General features: G+C 37.9%; 1 protein-coding gene across 12 annotated transcripts; it reads right to left on the reverse strand.

Annotated features, from left to right (window-relative positions):
* Positions 1-6,116: 6,116 nt before the first annotated feature.
* Positions 6,117-26,640, reverse strand: LACC1 (laccase domain containing 1). 12 transcript variants are annotated; one of them, XM_036754432.1, is made up of 7 exons: positions 26,496-26,640; positions 23,351-23,960; positions 19,215-19,393; positions 18,115-18,280; positions 13,209-13,434; positions 11,914-12,093; positions 6,117-9,848 (listed from the first exon to the last, which is right to left on the reverse strand). In XM_036754432.1, the coding sequence occupies exons 2-6, from the start codon at positions 23,904-23,906 to the stop codon at positions 11,919-11,921; spliced, it is 1,302 nt and encodes a 433-aa protein (XP_036610327.1). In that variant the 5' UTR covers positions 23,907-23,960; positions 26,496-26,640; the 3' UTR covers positions 6,117-9,848; positions 11,914-11,918. The 12 variants fall into 12 exon arrangements, 9 of the variants coding, with proteins under 9 accessions (XP_036610327.1, XP_036610335.1, XP_036610333.1 ...); XM_036754440.1 differs by having other exon boundaries at positions 23,351-23,515; positions 26,496-26,557; XM_036754438.1 differs by lacking the exons at positions 23,351-23,960; positions 26,496-26,640 and adding exons at positions 21,796-21,849; positions 26,164-26,265.
* Between the last annotated feature and the right edge of the window lie 1,130 nt (positions 26,641-27,770).

The raw sequence follows: 27,770 nt of genomic DNA on the forward strand, positions 1-27,770 counted from the left end.
TAAAGAAAATTTGGTGAGATCACCAACTTAGCAAAATTATCCTTAAAGATGAAATGGAAGGAGTACCAAAAAACAGATGAAAAATGGAAAAGGTCTGCAAAGATTTTTGTGACAAACTCCTTTCATCATTTCTTGAAGGACAATAGAGTCACACCACACTTCCAAATGTGCCTCCTGAGAAAGAGGAAATAGAATTGCCAGGGGAATATAACCTCCGGTTTGGTGGAAAAGTGGAAATAAATGGGGGGGGGTGGGGGAGGGGAAGAGAGAGAGAGAGAGAGAGAGAGAGAGAGAGAGAGAGAGAGGACAGAGACACAGAGACAGTAACTACTGATCTAATTTGCAACTTTCCTACCTTTATAAAAATGTATTAAAACAATTTAAGCATGCATTGAAGCCATCCTTAATGAGTGATATCCAACAAAGAGAACTGCATGTTGTAAATAAAACATTGAAAATGCAGAAAATGGAAATCTTTGAAAAACAAAGCTATTCAGTTCATGGACAAACCTGCTTTCTATCTTGTGTTTTCTGCAATGTTTCTCTTGCAATTGAAGTGCTCTTTTTCCTACCCTTAGATTGGCAGTGTGGTATTTTGAGCTGTTATGTTGGTAGGAAAATTTAATTGTTAAACAAAATAGAGTGGCCATCTCAGGCTTACCAGAATCAGCCCAAACAAAAAGTCTGCATCAGATAGAGAAAGAACAGGACAAAGTTCACCCCAGGCACCCGGCATCAAGACAGAGAGAATGTGATGTAAGCATTTCCTTTCTCTAGCAAAGAAAATAAGCCTAGAGAGAGTGTGAGAAGTCAGTCTTCTTGACATGTGATCTTCGTGAGTGCAAACTAAATGTATGAAGCCTGGGAAATGCTACACAGAGTGCTTTTTTCTTTCAGTAAGCAATGATGCTGGACAGAACAACACATTCCTTGGAGCAGTTTGCCAGTCTTTGAAATCACAGCAATGGATTATAGCACAAAAGGTTTGGATTGTAACTAAAATGTCAATTTCCTGGATTTGCTACTAACATAACACAATGATCATATGGTCCATATATCACATTCTTTAAAGTCCTACCCTTTCATACTTTTGTGATGAATAATTCCATTATTCCACTTCATCCATTGGAGTCTGTGTTAAATGTATGAGGGTCAAAACAAGCTGGTTTTATATTTTATCTTCTAGACACAAATTCCCTATTCCCTAGGACACACACACACACAATACATGTAATATCATATATATATAAAATATGTCATATATATATACAGAATGTATATGAATAAATGTATCTATATTATTGTATATATATAACATATTGTGTGTATATATGTGTATAGTACTGATAGAAACTTGTTTATATACATACATATATGTGTATGTATGCAAATTGGTGCGTGTATGTGTTACCCTTAACACATGGGTTTTCCTCACTAATGCGCCTCATTGTCTAGTTTCTATAAACATGTTGACTACTCTCCCTCGCAGAGTATGCTGGTGGAAGGGTGTGACCTACACTTATGTGTAGATTGTGATGCATTTATTATTCCTGCTTCTGCTTTACTATATACCTGTGACGTTGTTATTATTTCTTTTGCTGATCACTTAGCACAGTGCCTGACATACAGTAAGCACTTAATAAATGCGTATGGATTGACTTAGTGCTTAGTAAATGGCAATATTTAAGATCTAAATGTGTCATCATTGCAGGTGGTTTGTGTAAATAAAAGCTCATTGATAGGGGCTAAAGAGCTAAAGTTGTGAATAATGGGAAGCATATACCCCATAACAGGCTATTCCTGTGAAACTGAAAGAATTTGAGCGTATCTATGTTCTGGTGGTCTATCTCTGGGAACCTAGACTTTCTAGTATGAGGGTAGGCTGGAGAGAGTGAGCTAGCCCACATGGCCACAGGTAAGTAGACGTCCATACTCCCTGTGTGAGTGGTGCGAGGCACTACAGTGTTGCTGGCTAGCCCCCATAGTCATACGCACATAGATATAAATGTGTATGCATGTATACACACACGCACAAATATCTAAATATATGCCTATACAATGTGATTAAGACATTTACATTTCACATGAAAGTGATTTACTTCAAAACTTTAAGGCTCTGATTTCATTAGATTTCTTCTATGATGCAGATTGCAAATTTCTTGTTTCAGTCGACAGTCTTCGTGAATTGCTATAGTTGTCATCAGTCGAGTGATTCAACTCTCTAAGCTTAATTAGATTGGTCTCCGGACAACAAATGTATACTCCATCTTTGGACTTGTTTTGCTACTCAATACTGATTTAATTGACAGATAAGTTGAATGCTCTCTATCTAGGCTACTTTTAAAAAATAGTTTTCATTTTTGTAGCCTAATAAAGTTCCCTACCCCATCCTAGATAAATGCTATTATTAACCTAATAATCACAGACTTTAAACAAAGATTCTTCTGATAAAAGCCCATAGTACCACAAATTGAGAATATTTATAATTAGACAATTTTGAATAGCTGACTATAGAAACAGAACATTCATGAAGATTAAAGAATTTCTTAGGTTTCTGTCATACATAAATGTATGTACATATATATATGTGTGCATATACATATATATGCATATGTGTACATATAATATTTCAATACTTGGAGGCAAATAGGTGCAAGGATTCTATTTGAGAACACAACACCAGATCAAATACCTTTGTGAAAAATGTTAAGCCAGAGATGTTTTGATGAATGCTCTGGAATAGATGGGATGGGATTCTATTTAGCATACAGTCAGTAAAATTCCCAAGACACCATTCAATGGAGCAGAAATTTTAGGTCATAAATAAATGTGAATTCAATTAATTGAATGAATGAACTCTAATATATTTACAAACTCACTTTAATCATGGCTCAATTTTTTTTCTAGATTTTGAGCACTAGGACAACTGCAAGCCCCATATGAAGTTATTAAAACAAACATCCCTTTGTTAATCAGTATTTTTCCTCTTGTCCTTACTTGCTTTTCATATTTAAAGTCTTTTAAATAAGCAACTTAGTGGTAATTATCAACACTAGATGTTGGACATTTTGTTCTGAGGAGAATTCAGACTTCTAGAATTTGATTACAGTTGATGGGAGTGCTTCTTGAGAAAATCATGATTATCTCTTTAAAGGCAGCCTGTGTAGAAGGGCATATGACCAAAGAGAGACAGACAGACAGAATGACAGAAAGACACAGAGACATTCAGATTCAGAGAGGGACAGAGATGGAGCAACAAAGAGAGAGCTGTCAAAATCATATTTCAAATTAGAACAAAAGTGCTTGATAGTCTACTAACCAGTACCTGATAGAAGATACCTGGAAAGTTGACAAAAATCCACTACCAAGTGTTTATAAAAAAAATCAGAGTTTTAGTTGACTATAAGCTCGAGACGATAGCATGACATAGTTACAAAAAATGCAACCTTAGACGGCATTAGAGACAATGGTGCAGGGCACAGCAGTGACAATGCACTGCAGAAAGAACATTAACAAAATAAAGTACATCAGGAAGAGGATGACAAGAGACATAGGTCATCTTGAAGCTATTGTCATACAAGAAACAAAGGAGAGAGAGAGACATGGGAGAAAGACACGGGCAGTACACGAGAACAGTCTTTAAACATAGCTTATAATAAGCTTAGCAAAGCTTAAGACTTCACTAAGACTTTTGGGACATCCTGTATAAGATGGGCTGCCATGTGAAAGAGGGAATAGATTCATACAGTTCCAAGATAAAAGGAAAATCAATGGACAGATATGAAGGGACACTGAGTTTTTGTTTTGCTGCCACAGTCATCATTTGACAATTCACTGTGACCTGGAGGTATCTATCATTCCAGAAGGCTGATTCAAGAAAATCTCTGGCAAGCTCCACCAAGAACAAGAAAGATCTTGAGTGTGATCCCATCCTCAAAAACAGCTTCTGCCCTTTGAGGACAAGCCTGGCTGACTAAGGAGGCTTGCAACACAGGAGACTCGTTGGCCAAGGTAACCAACGAAATGGAGAAAAAACATTTTGATGGTCTTTTTTGATCCTATGCAACCCTGTTGTGCATGGCAAAGGGGTGAAAAGCATGTAGAGATACTAAGAAACACATAATTTAATTTTAAATATGAGATACTTTTATAAGTCTCTGCCATCCCCCTCAAGCTATCATCCTGTATTCTTCCTTCTCTTCCATCAAACACTTAAGGCCATCTGCTCAGTCTCCACTTCGTCATCTCCCACTCAATTTTCAACCTCCTAAAATGTGACTTCTGATCCTGCCACTTGAATGAAACTATCATCTTCTGTTACTAATTCTCTCGTTCTCCACCTCTCTCTGTGTCTTTCTGCACCACAGATTCAGCAGAACAAGTCCCCTACCTCTGTATCACACATGGTGATATGCTGGTTAAGTACTTGGGCCAATTATCTATTAATTGCTAAATCCAATTGGCTTTTCCTCAGTATTGATGGCTCCTGGCCTCACTGTAACTTCTGACAATATTTTTAGCACCTTCTGGTGATGTTCTTTGGCTACAAACCATGGAGCAACACTATCTCCAAAGAATCAGTATTTTGACTCAACTAAGAGGAAAATGAGCTATGTTGGCAGAACTAGGCCACAACTTAACAATGATTGATTTGCTTGCAAGAAATTGTTTAAGAGATGTCATCCAACAGATGTATGACTTAAAAAGGAAGTGGGCTGGGTAGCCATTATCCTGCAGAGGACCCCAGATGATACAAGGCATATAAGAAAGCACCCGGACACTCAATGTAAGATTTATGGAAGAATGTGGGCAAGAATCATAGGATGAAAAGGACAGTCAGTCAATAAGTACTGAAGCACCTACTATGTGCCAGTTACTGTGCTACGTGCTGGGTACACAATGAAAGGCAAAAGACATTCCCTGCTCTCAAGAAGCTCATAATCTAATGGGCGAGACAACAGGAAAATATCTACGTACAAACAAGGTACATATGATTGACAGAGGAAGGTACAAGAATTAAGGACTGGGAAAGATTTCTTTCAGAAGGATATGATCTATACTGTTGGAGTATCTATACTGATGAAAGCTCAGATTCTTTAAAGTTTTTAAGTATTAGGAAAATTTTTCTAACAATTTAGGTCATCCAAAAGTGGAATGGACTGTCTTGTGAGACAGTGATAAATCGGAGCCATGGGTTCTCTATTACTAGAATTATTAAAGCAAAGGTTAAATAATTTAGCTGTCAGATGCAATAGAAAAGTAAAAGACTATACTAGGTGACTTCTATGGTCAATTACAACTCTTAAGATTTTGTGAACCCAATGGGCCAGAGGAAAAAGGAATTTTCTAGAAATAATTCAACCCTTTTATGAAAGCCAAAAATCAAGTTCCTAGGATATTTTAAGGTCAAAGACATTACAGATATTCTTTAGCCTATGGTGGGCCTATATTCTGTAGTTTCTCACCCACTCTGTTCCAACACTACTACAATTTCTCAACTCACTAACACCCGGGACCTCAAGGAAAGTCGTTTGTGACAGAATCCACACGTCACATTTTGTAGATCCTAAAAGAAATCACTAGAACCTAGAATATGATGAGCGCACTATTGACTTGCAAATCCTGCCTCTGAAACTCAGTCACTTAACCCCTGGGTTTAATTTCTTGCCTGTTAAATGAGGGAGTTAAGACTAGACGACTGCTGAGGTCCCTTCCAGCTCTAAATCTATGAGCCATTGATTTAGAGGAATCACTCAGGGGATGGTTATAGACTGTGACTAAGTCAGAGTTTTTAATAATTTTGACTTCACTTCTTTTGGTTATGTCCTTAATAGAATCATACATATTTAGAAATTTGTGAAGGAAAACTGCATGAACATAATTTTTTTCCCTTTGGTCTAGTCCTATAATTTCATTGGTATACAGAACACTCCATGAAGACACTGCCCTTGCCAATTCAGATCAGCAACTGTAATGCAGCTTAGAGTCTGAGAGCCTGAGAGTGACGGACATTGAGAGATTAAGTGACTCACCCAGAAACAGATAGTATGTTTAATGCTAATTAAAAGTATTGAATAATGTATTTTTCTGAACATAAAACACTGTAGAAAGCTTAATTTAATTGCAAGTTAGTTTATTTAAAACAGAGAATGGTTTCACGAGAGATGTCTAGTAAACAAAATACAAAGGTGATAAAGAAATACTTTATAGAATCTTCAAGTCATTCTTCTAGATGAATGAAGGAGACAGAGTTTGTACCAAGCTTACAAAAAGAAATCATAGCAACATTACATTTATACCGACTCCTGGTGGTAAGGCCACCTTTCCTCTTACATGTTAATACGATATCAAGTACAGAAAAATTAACCAGTACACTGTTTTTAGAATATAAAACATAAATTGAGACTTCATGTTACTCATAATAGTCAATACTCCCTCCAAACTCAAATCATCTCATGGACACACATTTTACTTATTCCTCATTCTAAATCTGCCACCAGAACATTTCCTGTTTCCAATGCCACAGACATTTATTAAGTACCTATACAAGGTACTCTGCTAGTTGCTGGAAGCATGGAAACAAAATGAAAACCCATCCCTGCTCTTAAAGAGTTTACACTCCCCTGGGGAAGTGATACAATAGGCAAACACAAAGGCACAGACAAGTTGAGGAAGAGGGAGCAAATGCCAACAACGAGGTGAATAAGAAAAGGTTTCTAATGGGAGCTGAGAGAATCATGCAGCAAGGGATTCTGAGCGGCAGAGTTGAGAAGGAAGTACATCATTGTCAAAAGGGACAGCAAGCAAAGACTAGGAGGTGAACAATGACAGGACAGATACATCCAATTAACAACATTAACGGTCACATACAGGAAACAACTTTCTGAAAGCAACAATGATGTCCTCCAGAAAGAGATAAGCGTACAAAATAACAGACCTCGCTCTCCAGACTGTACTAAAGCATGACTTTCTAAAGATGAAGTAAGTCTTTGTAGTAGTCGCTGCTGATGCAGTACATCCCCCTCCATGCTAAAGCAAAAATACATTCTATGATCCCATGATTTTATATCAGCCAATTCATACCTATCTGCATTGGCAAAATATGGTTTGTGAGCCATATTTGCCCTGAGTGGGGCCAAATATATCAAGTATTTTCATTAAATGACTTCTTGCTGAGTTGAAAGGAAAAGGAAGAGTAAAATAAGGTACCATTGTATTAACACAAGGCTTTTTCAGGTTAATTATTTTAAAATGCAAGATGTAACAACTGATTGCCTACAATATCTTATAACTCAGTTATTTTTAAAAGTGCTGCATACAAAAAGGTGAACAACAAATCTAAGTATTATGGAAACCCATAACAGTACTTTCAAAATGTTATGTGACAAAACACATTAAATACGTGTTGGTTATATCTAAGATACTTTCCTAAAATTAATTATTAATTATTAGACAAACATCTTCTGAGAGCTCATTCCAAGTAAGTGCAACACGCTGTGTTAGGTCCTGTGGAAAATCTAAAGATGTTGACAATCTAACAGAGAAAGGACATGATACATATAAAGGAAACTGTAATAAGTCCATGTGAGAAACAGGAAGTGCTAAGAAATTCCAAAAGAGAGGGAAAAAGTCACATTTGTCTTGGTAGGGCTAAGGAGAAGTGCAGGAAAGAAAATCTGAGAAGGCTTCAAAAGGACGAGGAAGAGACTCACTTGATAAAATCTAAAATGATTCGTGATCATACTTACTATCAGCACAATCCTTTACAGTTACAAAGTAACTTACATCTGATCCTCAAAACCTATGAGGTAGGTAATAAAAACATTATCAGCATTTTACACATGGGGGATCTGAGGCTTAAAAGCACGCTTTGTCTAAAGATGATGCAGAGAACTCAAACAGCAGCTTGAATTCAGATCTCCTGACTCCGAAATCCCAAGTGCTTCCCACTAAGCCACACTGCCTAATGAGCACGATAATGAATGAAAGCAATCCCAAAGCTTTATCATGGGAAGGTGTATGCTAGTCTGTATAATAAAGCATACCCAGAAAAGAAAGCTCTTGCCATAAAAATCCTTATCACTGTGAGGGTTTAACATCAAAACAGATACGGTTTTATCAATGGGAACAACACTAAAAATGTTAAATAATATTAACTACCAAAAGCATGGGACTTTTCCACTCACAGCTGAAATTTCCTCTCTGTGCTCTCTTCTCCTATTAGAAGGTGGGTTCCTGGAAAGCAGTGGGTGTCTCATTTTTCTATTTATATCCCTAGCACCTAACATATGCTTTGTCCATAGTAAGCATTTAATAAGAGCGTCCCCCCTCCTCTTTATATTCTTTCTTTCTTTCTTCTAGAGCATACTGACTTGATATCAGTTCTAAAAAGAATAAATTTAGTTGGTTCAAAATGATAATGAAAATAAAAATTTTCTTGAAGACAGATAACTTATTTTTCATCTAATTTTAGGTAAATCAAAAAGCTAAGTTTTTTTTTCTTGTAGGCAGAAGACTCAAATAAGCAAAGCCGGATCAAGGGCATTTAGGGATGAAATCAGAACCTTATTACCGCCACCCCTAAAACAGTGATCAAGTGAATAGCACTAACTACTGATCCATATGTCTATTTTCCTCTTCTAAAGAAAACTTTTATGATAATAATATACACATTCATTGAGAGAGGAATAGTAGCGCTTTTACAAATGATACTCCACAGCACACATTTACAATGTTAAAACTGACACAAGAGAACACAAGATTCCACTGAACTTACTGTCTAACTATAAACATGCATTTAATACAGTAAAGCAAAATGCTACCTTAAAGGCTCTCTTCCAACAAGTTGTTTCCCATACGTACATCAAAAGCACTTAAGATACAAGAGATAACGTTAACAACTCTCTGATTACAAATATCTGATGGGTCTTAAAACAGAGAAAGACTTGTTCTTGACAAAGATGTACATAATTGTCATGGAGGAGATGTAGTAGAGTCAGAGACATACATGGATTCTCTACAGATGATTAGGTCCTGGAGATGTTCATTCAGAGGTGACACTGGGCTGACAGAAGCAAATAATGGACATCACAGAGCCTCCTACATAAAAGCCAAAATCATTTTAAAAAGTATCGTGTAACAATCAATAAAGAAAAAAATTCAAACGGTTGATGAATGCCTATCGTCCAAACCATGATATGAAGTTAGATGACAACCTATAGAGAACCTCCATCAGTATATACCTGGGACAAGCACCATCAAAAGAAAATGACCTGGGCCCAGAACTGAACAGGATGAGGTGGTCGGGCTAGATTTCCTTTGGGAAACAGCAAAGTTTTTTAATGACTCCAGATTTCTTTCTGAAACAAAAACCCATCGTCTAGGGATGTTGTATGATTTTGAGTTATGAAATACTACATTTTCCAAGGAATTACAGCAGAGCATCATATAAAGAAAAGAGAAATGGAGAGGTATGTGGTGTGCAAGGGCAATGTGACACTTCACCAATAAGGAATTATACAAAAGAAAAGGCATAAAGGAAGCTGTCAGAGAAGTGTTTAACTGAAAAAAGTGGCTCTGTCATGTAGCAAAAAAAGAGGGATAACTAATGGATAGTCTACACGCTATACTGTTATCCATATGACACCCAGAAGAACATCTGTCAGGCCTCCAATCATAAATTTATGGGAATGTATGGATTAGAACCATAAGAAGGGCAGGCATGGAAGGCTTATAATCTGCATTACTGGAAAGAATATTCACACTGATGAGATCCCAGAACCATGGAATACCGGAACCAGTTGTATAAGTGGCCAGGAAACAACCCAGGCAAGCATTCTGGCTTGTATCTGTAAAATACAACGTAAACAAATATTTTAAAAGATATTGCTTAAAATGTCAGGAAAAAGTATACCAGTGGTATACTTTCTGGCAGCACGTATCAATCAAGTATTTATGAAGTCCATTATAAAGAGGAAAAACAAGTAGCACATCAAAATATACACATCCTTAAAAGTTACTGTGCAGAAAAATACTGATGGCGATTATTTTTTGGCTACACAACATAACTGAAAATATTGGAGTGGTGGAATGAGAATGGAATGCTATTCATTGGAATTTGCTATTTGTTAGTGAGAACAAACATCAATGCAGTCACAATAGTGCTACATTTCTGTGAGTTTGAACATGTTTCTCCAACAGATACTAACTTTAAAAATCAAATTCAAGTTCTTGTATTACCTGCAAATAGTTGATATAAATCTGGCTAAGTACCAAATTAGTCTGCACACCAGACAGTCTAGTATTTTAACGAAAGGTTGTTTAAAGATTATTCTTTCAACTAGTAAACATAAAGATAAATTAATTCAAAAAATGAGAAATTTACAGTCTCAACAAATTATTCTTCCTGATGTCAACATTTAATGTAAAGGCATAATACACTCATTACTACATGCCCCAAGTAAATTAAATGAACCATTAGTAATACATAAACATAATCTTTTATATCTAATATTAAAAATATGAGAAATCTTAATCATCAGACTACAGAAAAAAATTAATTTTGGAGCAACTTTCTTCATGTTTTCAATGTGGTAATCATCTCACTGATGATTGCCAGTCCAAATTCACATAGGTTTGCAATATTGGTTTTTTTTTCCAACATGTTGGACTACTAGACTCCTCCTTCCCACCCCCACCCCCAAATATCATAACAGTACCTGAGTAGCCTAATATGGTCAGCAAAATACCATTAAACCACAAGGACAAGCAAGATTTTAAGAATGACAAAACATGTATGAGAAGAATTCAATAATCTTCAGTTTCTCCCCTAATGACTATGGACATATTCATAGCTCAAGTATCAAAGACATTAGAACCAGAAAGGACCTTCGGTATCACCCAATATAGCCCCCTCATTTTATTTACAGAAAAGGAAATCAAAAATTCGGAGTTGCTCAGAAACTCACTAAAGAGTACTGAGCACACTGGCAATAGAATAGACTAAAACTCAGGCTTTCAGACTCTTGGGCCAGTGCTTTTCCCACTATATCAGCTGCTGTTTCCTTGTCTGTCAATTTTCTAACATCCTCCATCTTCACATATATTAAAAAAAAGTCTTCAAAATGCATTAAAAAAGATACACAGTACGTTTAAAGAAACAAGAATAAGAAGCAGAAAATATAAGCTTTTACAAACAATTCTTGAGCACTCATATAGGATTTTTAAAATCACAGATTCTACCCCAGTCTTGACAGAGGTAATATATGGTATTTCAGTGAAAGCTGTAAGAGACCTTAGAGGTCACCTAATCCAAATCCCTTTTCTGCTTCCACTCTGCCATCTTGGCTCTGCCCCCACTTTTCTTTACTGAGGAAGAAACTGAGATCTACAGAGGATAAGTGATTTTTCCCAAGTTCCTATAGGCAGGAAGAAAGCCAGGGGCCTTGGACTACAAATTCAACACTCTTTCCACTAAGGGCAGCCTCAAGAGAAAGACCAGAATCTGAATTGTGCCTCTTGATGCATATGAATTGTGTGAGTGTGAAGAAATCACTTAACATCTATGTATAACAATACCTGCACCACCAAGCTCAGTAATGAGGAAAGTGATTCAGAACCATTAAAGCACTACAGAAATGGGAGTCATTATTATTATTGTTATAATCTATTAACCAAGAAAAGAAGCAGCTGTCCTCCAAAGAAAATCATCTTAGGGAAAACAAGGAATAAGCCTGTCACTATGATCTTTCTATTTTGAAGCAGACTCAAAATAAACTTCTCAATAGCCCACAAGTATAAAAGGAAATCTGTTAAGCAATTATTAGGGATTTAACCTATCATGAAAAACCTCAATTCACAAAGAGCCCCTTAGTGCTTTCTAATTGGGTTTGGTTAAAAAAAAAAAGAACTTACCACATTTACTCTCTAATTAATATGAAGCCTATTTGTGACCCAAAATTAATGCCGTCCCGGACATGAGAGAAGAACATAGCAGGATGACAGGATGTACAAAGGTTAAGATTTTGGTTCTGCTCAGACTCAGAATCACCTTGAATATTCTGAGGAAGAATTCCTCCCCGTTCTAAAAGAATTCTTAAAATAAAAAACAAAGAAAGGCATCAATAATTTGTATGTCAAGCAAGAATCAAGCAAGCAGAATAATGTGTACGAGGTAGAGGGAGGGGTTGATTTTGGTATGACACTGTTTAGTGAAGATCTACAAAAGACAAAGGAAATTAATTATATTTCACTTACGGCTCATTCTGCAAGTGGGTTCAATATCCTTAATTAATGAGAAAACAGTACAACTTTCCATATTGTACTCTATAGACTTGGTTTAAGTAGAAAGTAGGGAAAAAATACTTCTAAAGCAAATTTAAAGGTATTTTCATGCAAGGCTCACTCATGAGGCTGGATTCAAACATTTTAGAATTGTTTTTAAAAATCATCTGGCCCCTTTTCTCCTTACTTTCTCTGACTAGATTTTTTACTAAGAAAAGTAGCTAACAAAGTAGTAATATTATATACAAGGCTATAAAGTAATAAGGTTAGTTCTTAAAACCATATGTAGAAATAAGTTATATTCTTTTATATTTGCACAAAAAATTTAAAAACTCTTTGCAGCTAACTTTGCTTCTGGAAGCAAATGAATAGAATAGAACACAGACAGATCAATACTGCTATGTGCAATTACACCCAGTTTTCTAAAGGCACTAATAATAAAACTCAAAAAATTCAAATAGCAAGGCTCCAGAAAGGTATCTTTAAAGGTAACAGGTTTATAGAATCCTAGTTATTTTAAACTAAAGAACCACATTCCTCTACCCAGCTGATAATAAAAGTGTTCTCTAGTTATGTGCTTAAATAGATCAGCTTAATGTTTCACCATCCTTGGAAAACTTTAGCCTATGTATTACCCATGATTAAAAGTAAACTTTGATCTACCTACCCAGAACTTTTACAAAATGATAAAATCACATTCCCAATATTTCTCTTTTTCCTTTCAAATCAAAAGAGATTTGTAAAAAGTCTAGGAAAAATTTCTGTATTATTTAGCTAAAATAGGTTTCCTGTTTTATCTAGATTTTTTAGGTAATTGAGTTCTCAGCTAGTTGACGTCAGCATTGTGAATGTCTCAGGGACACCATTTTGGTCTTATAATGAAAAGGCTGGTATTTTGTGTTCTACGGAAAAGAAATCAAACTTACCGAGTGGCTCTACGTATGTCAACATAAGGATTTGGTGAATCAACTAGTCTTACACATTGAGGGTCAAGATTATAAAAGGCTTTTGCTGAATCTCTCGGAAGAGTAAAACAACAAGGTCCCACTGAAGGGCCCATTACAACAAGAATATCTTCCAGGCGACAGCCATATTCTGCTACCAGAGCATTGACAGTAGCCATGGCAACTCCTAACAACGCACCCTTCCATCCTAGACAAGAGTAACGGGAAAATAGTCAAAGTTTGGAAATGCCGGACAATTATGGTTTGAACAGTATTTCTCATGTTACTGTAATACCAGATCAACTCCACAGTGCTAGTTCTGGAAAAAGCTGTCACATTCCAATATAACACCAAGACTGGACCATACAAGAGCAATGAAAGCAATCTTCTGAGCTCTGCCTAGGACTAGGGAGCATCTGTACTAAATAAGAATAGAAGAGAGAGTGAAGAACAGAAATGTGAGAAGATTCAAGGGGAAGAAAATGAAAACAAATATTCTCACTTAATTACTTTGGGGATCACTGATTTCATCAACCATCGCAGGCAGAAAACCTTCTACACCTCGGAAGTTCTTCATGAAAAGCTATGGCCAGCTTTGTGGTGACTGGCCTCTCCAAGTTTAGCTATGCTCATTACTGGATGATTGCCACAGTCCATAGCCAGGCTCACAGCCAATGCCTTTCCAGGTTGGTAGAACTTACCAGAGCTCAGAGCTCAAACTCCACTCAGTAACTGGGAGAGTAAAGCACAATGAACCATCAGAATAGGACTTAAAAGAAAGAGAATATTAAATAAACACACGTTATCAATAAGAATGGGATGATTTGATGGCTCTTAAAAAATATAAGAATTATTTTCTATTTAGAATGAAATAGGAAGAACTGAACAAAGAAGGAATAAAGATTAAAAAGAGGTTAACCATATGTACTGGTCAATGGTGAAATAAATTTTTGACAGGAGACTATAGATTTCCAATCCCTGACAGTAAGAATGATCTGAGTGGCCAGGACCATCAGTTGATATTTAACAAATGCCAAATATGTGCGCAGCAATATATCAGGAATTATAGTTGGAGTTCTACCTAGAGACAAGAGAATTAACTAGTGATCTCAGAGGTCCCTTCCAGTCCACAGAGTCTAAAAGAGAAAAAGACTACATAAGGCAGAATTTTATACAACAGAGAATGGGTTGGGAATTCACCTATGATTCCTCATAAGGAAATCATAAATGAGAAAACTCCCTCTACCAATGAAAGAACAGATTCATACCTTCCCTGCTTAAATTTCTGTTTTGTATTTAAAAATGTAAAAACCATTCTTAGCTCATTGGCCTTACAAAAACAGAACAAACTTTAGTCTAAAGCAAGGCTGTCTGACCTTAGGTTTTTATTGAAACAATAGACAATATATTATGATTTGCCATTTTAGTGAGAGCTCTGTGGTAGCTCAGCTCCGTTTATTAAAGCATTTGTGTAAATTTCTATGCTTGTAGGCGGGCCACATAAATCGCACTGTGGGCACATGCGGCCCATGGGCTAAAGTATCGAGAGGTTAAGTGACTGATTTGTCCAGGGTCATACAGTCAACGTGTCAGAGGCTGGAACTAAATCCAGGTCTTCCTGGCTTCTAAGTTAGCTGTCTACCCACTACCCCCATACTGCCTTTCTTATGCAATACAGAAGAAACAATGAACAGTTAATTGAACTTCACAGGTAAGCATGCTGCACGTACAAGCCAGTGTGAAGACTCGGCTACAAGAAGCTATACCTTTCACAGATTCACCGAACATGCTGATTTTCAGAAATTAGGTATTGTGGTAATAATATATGTACTCTAATCATAGTCTGTTCACTACAGTACAGTGAAAACACATGATCACCAATACAGGTCCCAGGAAGAGGGAAAAAAGTTTAGGAGGCCTTATACGTATGTGTAATCCCCCTCTATCATACTATTTACATTCAGCTCTGCTTTTTATTCCAATTTGTCATGTTTCCTTATTCTCAGATGAATGCTGCCTCTAAAAACATACTAAGACAGCAGTTCAGTACCGAAGACTGTAATGTCCACAACTGCTTGTCAACCGGTATCGCTGCTGCTATTCAGCGGCCTCAGTCACGTCCAACTCTTCGTGACCCCCTGTGGGGTTTTCTTGGCAGAGATGCTGGAGCGGCTTTGCCATTTCCTTCTCCAGCTTATTTGACGGATGAGGAGCTAAGGCTAACAAGGCTACTTGACTTTCCCAGGGTCACACAGCCAGGAAGTGTCTGAGGCCAGATTTGAACTCAGGAAGACACGCCTCCCTCACTCAGGGCCCAGCACTTTATCTACTACGCCACCTTAATCCCGGATAAAAACTTCCTAGTCCTCTCTTCCATCTTTTTTATCGGACTCCTGTTTTCCTATCTAAGAAATACTCTCAATTCACAGAACTGTTTATGAGAACTTCCAATAAAAGATAACTTATGATAAGAAAACCAGTATCTGCAATGTAAACTCTGTTTCAAAGCCTTACTTACCACTTCAAAGCCCAACCCTTTAGAGGCAGTTTCAGAAAATATCACTTTATTACACAAGGATTCCTACAACCTGTATGATCATGCGTTTTCAGATCCAGACTGTATGCCCACTACATACACTGTCGGGGGGTCACATCTACAGTGTTTCTAATTTCATAAAGCATACCTTGTAAACTGCACATAGTAAACTGATACTTCAAAATATAAAAAACATTAATTTATATTCAACATAAAGTAGCTACTGTAGACTATTTTCAAAGCAAAACATGTAAATGAGGGATCTCAGTGAGTGCTCCTCCTGCCCAAAATACAATTTTCTGAAAATGCAGGGCAGTCTCCACAAGCCCTTTGATTATTCTCTCAGACTTTTCAAAAAGAAAATTTAATTGAACAGAAGGTCAGAGACAATGTGCTTTGGTTTACTCTTGAGGACAGTTGCAGTACTAGATTACACCTCACCAAAAGTAAAAAAAAAAAGAATATTAATTTCCTAGACACCTAATCTATGTCCAAATTATAACCCAATTTCTAAAATGCTAAAGATTAATTCACTGGCCGCCTTATATTTCATGGCCTAACTACTTTATTTTCTTTTTAAGAACCTGATTAGTTACGTATGTATGGAAAGGACTTTACTTTCAAGGACACCTTACAATTGGCTATATACTATTTCTCTCTATGTGATCTACATCATAAATATTTTAAAACTGCAAGAATTTCCAGTAGAATGTAACTGTTTTTGTCTTTGTATTCTTAACATTAAGAAAAGTACCTTGGTAGCAAGTACTTAATAAATGCTTATTGAGTTGAACTGAATTTAGACTTCTGAAGCAACAAATAGGATCCAAATTTTTTATCAGTAAAAAGGGTAAACCCATGTTCCCCAGCAATGTTTTCTATTTAGCAAATCTGGCTACAAACCATCAAATGCCATTGCTGTAATCAACTGGGAAGCATTGCAAGATACATTCCTTTTCTCACTGCTGTAAGGTCTGAAGCCCAAAGTAACAGACTGATTCGTAAAGATGAAAAGAAACAGTAATTCTGGCATACTCCCTGTCTTAAGATCCTTTAATTCTTCCTTAATTGACTGCCTAATTCCCCAACAAAGTTTTTCAAGCCTTCTCTTCTGTCCTGAAACCTTCCTCACAACTCCACCTTCCCACTCTCTCTTCACAAGGATCTCACCTCTTATTTTACAAAGAAAATTGGCATCTTAAACTTTACATAACTCATCATCTTTCACCCCAAAACCAGTCTTCAAAACTTCTCTATTTTTGTCCAAAGCAGCACCATTTTACCAGCCTCCCAGCTTCACAACTTTGGTTTTCTCCTTGATACATCTCTTACTCCATTTATACAACAGCACAATCTTGCTGTTTCTACCTCCACTTGCATATAACCTCCTCTTTCTGGTCACATAGCTATTACCCTAGTACAAGTCCTAAAATTAGCTTCTTGCCTAGATTATTGCAAAAGCCAAAATTTTCCCGTACCTCAACCCTCTCGTTCAATCTATCCTATACAATCCTGCCAAAGCGATTTCTTTAAGCACATACCTAACCATGTCATTCCCTGTTCAATAAACTCCAATGATGCTCTACTGTCTCTAAGATAAAATATAAACTCCTTTAATTTTAAAGCCCTTCACAACCTTGTTCCAACGTACCTTTCCAGGCTCAATGGACATTACTTGTTCTCTCACACTGGGATTCAACCACACTGGCTTTCTCTTTGTTCCTTACACACAACACCCTACTTCCCTCTTCTGTGACTTTGTACCTGCTGTCCTCTATGGCTGAAATGCTCTTCCTCCTCCTCTCCAATTCTAAGAATTTCTCTTTCCTTTCAAGATGCTCTTCAATTACAACCTTCTCCCTGAAACTTTTCCTGATCCCATCAACGGCTGGTTCCCTTCCACTCCAACCACTTTTTATTCAACTATTTCATTTATTCTCTTCATGTTTATCTTGTATATACTTACATATGCCTTGTTGTCTCACGTATTAGAACATAAGCTCCTTGTAAGTAGGGATTGTGGGATTTATCCCATTTGTAACTCTAGCTTCAAGCTCAGTGCTTGGCAGGTAGCAGGTACTTAAGACACGATGACTGAAGACCAAACTCAAACAAGAATCTACACACTGTTCTAAACAACCCCCAGGAATTTATTATCTTCCCCAACCCATGAGTTACCAGCAATCCTTGCTATTAAGAAGTTTTTCTTTATGATTATTTTAAATTCTTTAAGCTTCAGCTTAAGCTGCTTCTTCTATCCCAACATATCTCAAAAGCACTGTCCAATATCCACAAAACTAAACAAAATGATAACAGGAGCTGACAGTGAAATAAATAATGAAATATAGTTACCAGAATGAGCAACAGCACATGCTTTTTTAACAGGATCTGCAAAAATTAAAGGTATACAGTCTGCACCAAGAGCTGCTATGGTGACACCTCTTTGGTTGGTTGTTATTCCATCATAAGAATCAGGCTCCTTCTTGCCCATTATCCAGACACCATTGGCATGATCAGTCTAATGATAGGGAAGATTTAAGGCAAATAAGGAAAAAAAAGTTTTAGAAGAGAAAAACATTACTTGGAATGAAATGGTCATAATATACAACTATATTATCATCTTAAGATTACTATTAAATTGTTAAGTCCATGAGATATCTGACTCTCCTACAGATGATAAACACTAGGCACCCTTGGACCAACAAATTATCACATCTTGATATAAAAATATAAAAGCAATATAATTTTTCAAATTTTTTTTAATGAAAATCTCCATAAATCTTACATAAAGGAAGTAAAAAATTCAAACAGAGGAAGCTAAGAGGCACAGTGGATACAGTGCACTGCCTAGAGTCAGGGTGACTCGAGTTCAAATCCAGCCTCAAGACACTTAGCTGTGTGACCTTGGGTAAGTCACTTCACTTCTGAGTTTCTTCAAGAGTAAAGTGGAGATAACAATAGCCACTACATCCCCGGGTTGTTGTGAGAATTCAATGAGATAATATTCATAAAGCAGTTAGCACAGTGCTTGGCACAAAGTAGGTGCTTCACACATGCTTCCTTCCTTCCTTCAAGAGACACAGGCTTCGTCAGGAAAAGGCATCTATCTTATCAGTGATGGTTCTGTTTGCTTCTGCTGTTACCAGAATGTCCTCCCTTTGTTTTTAACTATACCCAACACTCTTATACATCAAAAAGTTTAGCCAGTGAAGCTATACACCAGCAGGAACAGGTCCTACAGTAACTAGTGTGGTACCATAGTGCTTTTAGAAGGCATTCCAAGTGGCAGATAAATATTATGTAATTTATCTATAGGGTCTGAGGTGTCTATTGAAGGGAATCAAGAATAAATGTCCTTAGACTATAGTTGGAAAAGCTAAAGCAAAAAAAGCCTGGTCAAAAGTCACAGTCAAATTTACTTTAATTTTCTCATCTATGAAGCAACAAAATACCTTTATGCGGTGAAATTTTTCAGGGTCAAATCCTGCCGCTTGAGCCAATCTGCGCAGATTTTCTTGAACGACAGCCTTCGGATCTCTACGCTTAGTACTACTGAAGAGATTGAGAGAACTGAGAGTGGGTAGGTAAGATATCCCACCTGTCCTGGTAGTGAAGCCATGTATGAAAGTATCTGTTGAAAATATTAAAAGATTCAAAATAAATTCCATGCACAAAGTCTAATACTTTACAATGCTCCTATCAGATGACATTGATAAAGGACACTGATCAGATAACAGCAAGGATTTTTTAAGTTTGTAGGGATAGCTAAGAAGGATTGGGCTAAACAAATGGACCTGAGTTGATCTAGTTTAAAAAGCAATGGAAGCCTTCTGAAAACCAATAAAGTAATTACTGCTACATCAAGCAGCCATGGGTCTTCTCCTGGCTGCTGAGACGGCAGGCTCTGGGGAGTTATGCCTTCTTGATCATTAGACCACCTCTCCCACCATCCCATAAGCTGTTTACTTATCTGAACCCACAGCTTAAGTACTATTCCTCAGAATCCTTGCCCTGATAACATGCTTTCCAGTAACTGATCCAATCTTCCCAACATTGCTGTATCATGATACATGCTGGCAATCTTTGAAAATAGTTTATCCCTCACATGGTAACTAGCTAACTGGCCCTGCTATAATGGTTTATTCCAAGCCAATTCTGTAGGACAAAGACCCCAATAATGGAAACTCAGACCCTGTGCCCTGCACCAACAAGTAATAGAGAATAGTGTTAGCAAAATAGGGAGATGTAAGTGCCATGTAAATCCTGGTGCTGAGGGCCCAGATACTTCTAACAATGAAGATAGCTCATGTATATGCAGCATGGTTTACAAAGTTTTCCCAAGCCCAAGCCAGAGAGATAGATAACCTTAAGTATTATTTTTGCCTTGCCAAGTTCTATTTTCCCAAATTATCTAATTCTAATTCCTCTTTAGTTTCTAGCTCCATTGATCCATATCCTCCACGTTTCTCCCCTCATGAGGTATACAGTCTACTAAGAAGATAAGACAATGTTATGTAATATTATTACAATTTATATTATCAGAGAGCTGCAAAACAAAGTGTAAAGTGAGGTCCAAGAGGAAAGTCTGTCACCAAAGATATCAGAAGAGGCTTCTTAAAAGAGGTGGCATTCAAGCTGAGTTTTAAAGGATGGGTAAGAATTCACAAGTTACAAAAGGGTAAGAAGGATGCCAAATATGCATCATCACATTCAGAGCACAGAGCAGTCCAGTTTTTTTGGAGTAAGTCCTGAAGGGTAGGGTGACATTAAATAATAGTAAATAAAAATACTATCTGGAATCACAGAACAAAATGATCTTTTGAACTCTGACACAGGCAGCAACGTGTAGTACAAAGACTCCTGAACTTGTAATCATGGGACTCTAGCGGAGTCACTTGTCGGTGACTGTTGGTAACAATTCTCTCTAGACCTCAGTTTCATCTATAAAAAGATAAAGTTAGATAAGCAGGGTACTTCAAGCTCAAAATCTAGATTTTACAGTGACCTCATCAACAGCATGCTCTTCATAGCAGAGTTAATGAGACAGCATGCCAGTAAGAAGGTAATACAAGTTACACAGTTAATACTAATAGTTTTATTTATTTGAGCTCAACAGTCTCATAATTAGGGATCCTTACCTTGGTGATTCTTATTCTCTCCTTCAGAGAGGGAGCAGTGACTCTTCTCAAATAAGATAAAATGCTTTGTGGTAGGTTTATGTTATCAGTGACCAATCTTGCTGAATCAAGAGTGGTATACTGATTTTACCCAAACTAGATGTGACATTCTGATGCAGATAAATGTGGTTATGCCTTTTATATGAGAAACAGAGATGAGATTATTTTATACTAGGTTCTACAGAAGTAAACAATTGTCAGATAATGCTTTAGACTAGTAGTCTCAAAGCTTTTTTGATACCACTATTAGTAAAAAAAAAATTGTGTATGTATATTTACTTGTTTATAAATTACATACAGGTGCTATTATGTACATTACAAAATAAACACAAAAATACAAATTGAAAATATTTTATTAAAAGTACAAAACCCCATTTTGATCTCACTTAAAATTATCAATTTTATGAGAGCAAAATTAATGAATGTTTCATTGGTCTTGAAAATTTTTGTTTGACACTTTGCATAAAGCACTTCACAGATCTGGTTTTAATGTCAGTTTATTTAGACACTTGGTTTTAATGGCTGCCATAACTGAAAAATATACCTCACAAAGTCACACGGATCCAAGTGCATTGCTGGTAAGGCTCACTAAAACATTATACTCATTAGTGCCCTAAGTATACAAATACATTGTTATAGAGGACACAGGCACTGTTTCAGCGACCTGGCAAGGAAATAGGAAATATTCAGAAGAAAAATATCGTCAACATGGATGAAGAGGGTGGTATAGGTGTGCTGGAGAAAACTGGAAACTAGTTATTGTGGGGAGCACAGAATGGGATCCATCTTCCACACCTTATTGATTGTTATGGCCTCCACTTTGAAGAACACTGCTTTAAAAAATGTGAATGCTTACTGTTATTCATCCAGTAAAAGAGGGTCCATCTTTATCATATAAATGATTTAAATTCTAGGAAAAAAAATATATAAAAGTGAATACATCTAGAAAAATGTTCTGGTATCAAAGAGATATAAAATCTAACAAGGGAACTGTATTTATTTTGAAATATGTTAACAATCATAACTCGTTGACACTAACAAAATTATCAAGAGGTTATTTCTATGTTTGCCAACGACATTAATTATCCACTTGAAAAATGGCAATACGGCTTATGATACTTTGCTTGCTAAAATAGAGCTGTAACAAAATTGTACATATCAACGCATAGTCAAGCTATCAGTAATCAATAAGAATTTACATGCCAAACGCATTGGCGATAAAAATGAGGAATGATACAGTGAAAAATGAGCTGGATTTGGAGACACAGGACTAAAATCCTACCTCTGCCACTTCCTTTTATGATTGAGCTATACCATACTATTCACCCTCTTGTGGCCTCAGCTACTTATCAGTAAAATGAGGGGTTTGTACTATATGGCCTATAAGCTCACTTTGAGTTTGAAAACCATGACCTTTTTATTCTTTAGCTATCTAGAGAATATATACAAAAGCTATAAAAGGTTGTTTGGGGAGGGAGAGTATGAGAGCTGAGTAGATCAGGAAAGGCTTCAAGTAATGCTTAATTTAACTGAGACTTGAAGTAAACAAGGGATTCTAACAGGCGGAGATGAGGAGAGGGTGAACTCCAGGAATGAAGATAGCCAGCACAAAAGCAGAGACACAGTTTGTGGAATGTCTAGTTTGGCTCAACCAGAGTGTAGGAAAAGGAATAAAACATAACAAAGCTAGAAAGGTAGGCTGAGACCAGGTTGTGAGTGGCCTTAACTGCCAAGCGATTTTATATTTCTTCATACTAGAGGCAAGAGAGAAATATTGAGTAGAGAAGTGACATAGTCAATGCGATGATCAAGCACAATTCCAGATGACCAATTAAGAATGCTACTTACTTTCTGACAGAAAGATCATAAAACTCAAGATCATATTTTCTTTTTTCCCCTCTCTCAACTGGAGGGATAAGAAAAAGAGAAAATGCATGCCTTTTAGAGAAAGAAAATCATTCTGACAGTATGTGAAAAATGGATTGGAAAGGGGAGAGATCTGAAGCTGGGAGACCAATTAGGAGGGTCTTGCAACAACCAAGGCAATAAATGATGAGGGGCTGAACTAGAGTGGCTGTGTCAGTACACAAGAGGTGACATGTTTAGAAAATGCTGAACTTTTCTACAATTATCTTATCATTCTTTTTTTTCCTTGACACAACCATAATTTTACTGACCTGGGTACTCCCTCTACCAATGAAACCGAAGGTAGGGATGGTTTTTTGTGATGCTCAATAAATAATTACTGAGTGAATGGATATCAAATGAAGATTATATATCTGTATGTGTCACACTAATAAACCATGAAAAAGAGATCAAATTGAAGAGAGGGATGTGGAAAAGGTTAGAAAAGTGCCTCAAGAGTTGACTACATACATACATGAAAAATAAATGAATATAACCTAAAATACCTGGGATCAAGGAAGATGTGAGAATGGTGAGCTCCCCATTCAGTCCTGGTAGACTTCTCAAGTATGTTTTGATAGCATTCTGGATTTCTTCTAATTCTTGGTTTGTAACAGTGTTTAGCTCAATGGATTCTTTTACATGACTTTCTCCCAAATCTAGTGGTAAGTCTTCAAACTCAAAATGATAAACGTCAGTGAAGAGTTGATCAATAAAAACTTCCAGTAGTGCTTTTCTCTGTAGTGTTGTCATTATTTTAATACTACTCAAACTTTTTTCATCAAGTTTTTGCTTAATTGTATACAAGGTAGCAGCCATACTAGAATTACTTATAACCTCAAATCCCACTGGAAGAGTTGGTAAACTATTGATCATTTCAAGTTCACTATCGTCATGTTCACCATCACTTTCACATCTGAGATTATGGCAATGCATTATGCAAAGGTATTTGGCATTTGTGGCATGCAGGTACTGGACAGCATTCAGTGTTTTTAGTAGCACACAATTACTCTGTGAGTTCAATTTCAAACCAAAGAAATCGATCAATATTGCTTCTGCCATACTTAAGAACTGTTATAAAGCTCCTCAAAAAGAATCTTGTACCCAAAAAACTACCTATAAAGAAAAAATATAATTATCAACATACAAATTATTCAGTAGTTACAGAAAAAATTATGTAGTATTTAATTTTAAAAATTAGATTTGGATATCAAAAAACTAATTCATCAAATAATATGACCAATGAAGTAATGCCTCCCTTATTTTCCATGTAAAAATTTTTGCACATCTTTCAAGCACAAATATCTTTATAAAGTAGTTTTACATATGAAGAGTTAAGTATTAACTAAGGAAGAGTACTAGGATCCTTTTTTTTCATTATAGGCAGTTAGCTTAGGCAACTGACAAGATTGCCATGATGTCATATTCCTTGATATGACATATCTTACCTGGCCAAGTTCCAGCTTTGTCACTTACTAGCCAAGCCATTTTAACTTTCTTATCTGTGCCAGGAAAATGAGATAACAATACTTCTAATTGGACCCTGACGATTCATGTATAGATCAAATGAGATACAATAAGTGAAAGTGTTTTGTAAATGAAGTTAGGTGGTGTTGTTTAGCCATTTCAGTTGTATCTAACTCTGTGATCTCCTTTTGGGGGGGGCGGGGGGGGGGGATTCTTAGCCGAGATACTAGAATGGTTTGCCATATCCTTCTCCAGATCATTTTTTACAGATAAGAAATTGAAGCAAACAGGATTAAGTGACTTTCCCAGGATCACACAGGCAGTAAGTGTCAGAGACTCGATTTCAACTCAGGAAAATGAGTCTTCTTGATTCCAAGCCCAGGGCTCTATCCCTGTGCCACTTAGCTACATAGTATCTTACATTTATTAAACTTCAGTCCAATGAAATCACTAGTGTATAAAGCAGCTTGATCATAATAAACATAGCTCATGGGGATTAAAATTTTGCAAAGTGTTTCACATACATCTCTCATTTGAGCTTCATATAAAACCTGTGAAGTAGGTGTTGTTATCTCTGTATCACAAATGAGAAAACTAAGACCCAAAGAGGAGAACTGACTTGCTTAGCATCACCCAACTAGTAAGTGGAAGTTCTGGAATTTGAACCCAAGTCTTTACAACTCTTTCTATGGCCTTTCCATTACCTTTTTTTAAAAGAAGTACAGCTAATAGGGAAATCTTCCTTATTTTATATGGATAGAATGGTGGCTCTACATGGTATTACAACAAACATCTTGATTAAATCAGTATAGATACTATAACCCTCTTCTTCCTTCAACCATCAACTTTTTAGAGGACTTACACCAAGTCACAGCCCCTATTCTTTCCTTAGGCTCTATTGTGCCATGCCCTTCTTCTCAAATCCCATCTCACTTCTCCCTCCCCAGCATTGTTTATTTCCTAAAGTACTTAATGTTTATACTTTCCATTCTTTATCTAAAGATGCCTTTAGAGTTAATTTGTAAGAGAGTTTACCTAAATGCAAATGGGAAGACAGGTGGGAAAGAAGAGCAGCAATAGGCACAAACAGTGATTTATCCCCCAGTCCTCAGAGATGGTCCTGCTGCCTTCTACTCTATTTTTTCATTTTCCTACAGTATCAAGGGATCAGGGTTGATCTCAGTTTCCTTCTCCCCCGTTTCTATTGTTAAGGTATGCCTGATCTTACAGATCCCCCCCAAAAATACATATATGCTCAGTGGATTTTATACATCTATACAGATACAGGCATCTATCTACATATGGATATAGATCTAGATATGTACATATGCGTATATATCTATAGTTCTATGTAAATCTGTATAGATATAGAATATGTAATACTACAAATGTTGTTATAGATATGTTATATATAATCACTGGTGCCATTCTTAAGGATGCTGATCCTTAGGTCAGGGCTAAGGTAGCCCACCCTTGAACTTTAATTCATCCCTTGGCCTTACTGGCACCGAAGCTCTCATCACCTGTCCTCGTGGGTGCCCTCCCTAGAGGCTGGTTCATTTGTCCTCTAATTTTAGGCACTTCGCTTTTAAGTTCCTTCAATTATTTCACGCACACGCTCCGCGCCCTGCTGGGGTGGTGCTGGCTACTGTCTCTATCGCTGTTGTTAGCGTCAAGCCCTAAAAATTAAACAATCCCAGGGGGCTGTGAACGGGTTAAGCGCACAGCTGATAATGACGCCCCCGCTGCTGCCACCGTCCTCTTGACTCACACACAGCAGCCCCGCACGGCCGTGGCTCGCGGCGGTTCCCCGTTACTGCATGATAGGAACCCACGGACAGCCCATACTTACAGGCCCAGGACGCGCTGCCAGACAACCTTCAACCTAGATTCGCCAACGCAAGCTTCCAGCGGACAAACCATGAGCATGCACACTCGACTCCGCTGGGTTCTCGGGGAGCGGACCCGACGGCACTGCGGCTGCGCAGCGTCCAGGGGGGTGGAGATGCCGCAGCACTTCCGGCTTGGGAACCACAGCGCCCAGGATGCCCCTCCCCCCCACATATTCACAGCCCCCAGCCCCCAAGCGTAGCCTTGTCTCACAGCCCCCGAGGGTGGGCCAGGAAAATAAACCTCGAGAACTAGCCAGGGTTAAAGGAGGTGGGGTGGGGAGATAGGGCTCACCTGCGAAGCTGGGAAGCAGAGCGGGAGCGGGGACGGATGACCTAGAGATGCGGCGGTAGCGAGAATGACGTTAAGGGTCCAGAGGGAAGAGACTGAGTGGAATATCGAGAGCGAGGCTGGAGGAGGGGTGGCGGCGGGAGGACGGTTGGTCCTGCACCCGGCCAATGGGAGAGCGAGGCTGGGACCAGAGCGGGGGAGGGGGGGGGGGCAGGAAGGAGGGAGGGGCAGAGATAACCCAAGACAGCAGCGGTAGCGAGAACGGGGCTAAGCGTCCAGGGGGAGGGGACTGGGCTGAATCTCCGCACCGAGGCTGGAGGAGGCGTGGCGGGGGGGAGTGGCAGGGCTGAACCTGGCGCGCACCCCTCCCCTCAAGGTGTGTGAGGGTGAGACGTCTAGAGCGGGCGTTGTTCTGTGATGGCTGGGGTCTGAGGGGCTTCCTGAGTGCCTCAAATATAGGCCGCTGGGCCTTGGTGGCCATTTCCGGGACACCGCGGAGCAGGCGGTGTTCCCAGGCTTTCAGCCCCGGTTCTAGACCCTAGTTGTGTAAGCGCCGGTAAGTGGTTTTTCTAGGCTCCCGTGGGCCTCAGTTTCCACAAATGTCGATGAAATAAAAATCCTATTGTGTGCCTGGCACGAAGTGCTGAGGGTGGTTTGCCTGAGCCCCGCAGTGTGTAGGTTGGCACCATTTTTAAATGAATACTCCAAGTGCGGTCGGACTAAAGCCGAGTCCCCTTCCGTTGTTGTGGACCCTCGGTCACCCCCCACCCCGGGATCACGTGATCCTTTTTGTTTGCCATATCATTCTGGTCTTTTCACAGTGAGCTTAGGGTCCTTTAAAGCTATCCGTCTGGAAATTAATCTTTTTTCAAAACAAAGGTATTGTTTAACCATAATTCCCTCTCTTTCATTTATGGAATTGACGTTTTGAACCCGGTTGTAAATTTATATATTTGTTTGAATCAAATGTCATCTTGGTGGATTCAACCCAACATTCTGTTTGGGAAAAATCTATACATACAGAAACATCCATAGATATATTCTATAGATATAGATATATATAGGTATTATATGATATGTAATATCATATATCATGCATATTATCTGTTATAGGCTAGATACTGACTGTCATGCCACACATAGTCTAGCCATCCTCAAGAAACTTGAAGAGCATGCTATCTTTGCCTTCATCGAAGACTTTGCTAAAAATGTTGAACAGCGCAGGGCCAAGAATTGATCTCAGGGACATTCCACTATGGATTTGCCTCACATTCAAAA

Source organism: Trichosurus vulpecula, chromosome 4 (genome assembly GCF_011100635.1).
Source record: "Trichosurus vulpecula isolate mTriVul1 chromosome 4, mTriVul1.pri, whole genome shotgun sequence".
Classification (NCBI taxonomy): domain Eukaryota; kingdom Metazoa; phylum Chordata; class Mammalia; order Diprotodontia; family Phalangeridae; genus Trichosurus; species Trichosurus vulpecula.

Bases quoted from the DNA above. Each gene is read 5' to 3' on its own strand.
- LACC1 (XM_036754432.1), bottom strand. From the start codon at position 23,906: ATGGCAGAAGCAATATTGATCGATTTCTTTGGTTTGAAATTGAACTCA. The intron at 18,281-19,214 runs GTATTTTGTTGC...CCCTATCATTAG, and splicing joins AAAAATTTCACCGCATAAAG to ACTGATCATGCCAATGGTGT. The intron at 12,094-13,208 runs GTAAGTTTGATT...TTTTATTTTAAG, and splicing joins GACATACGTAGAGCCACTCG to AATTCTTTTAGAACGGGGAG.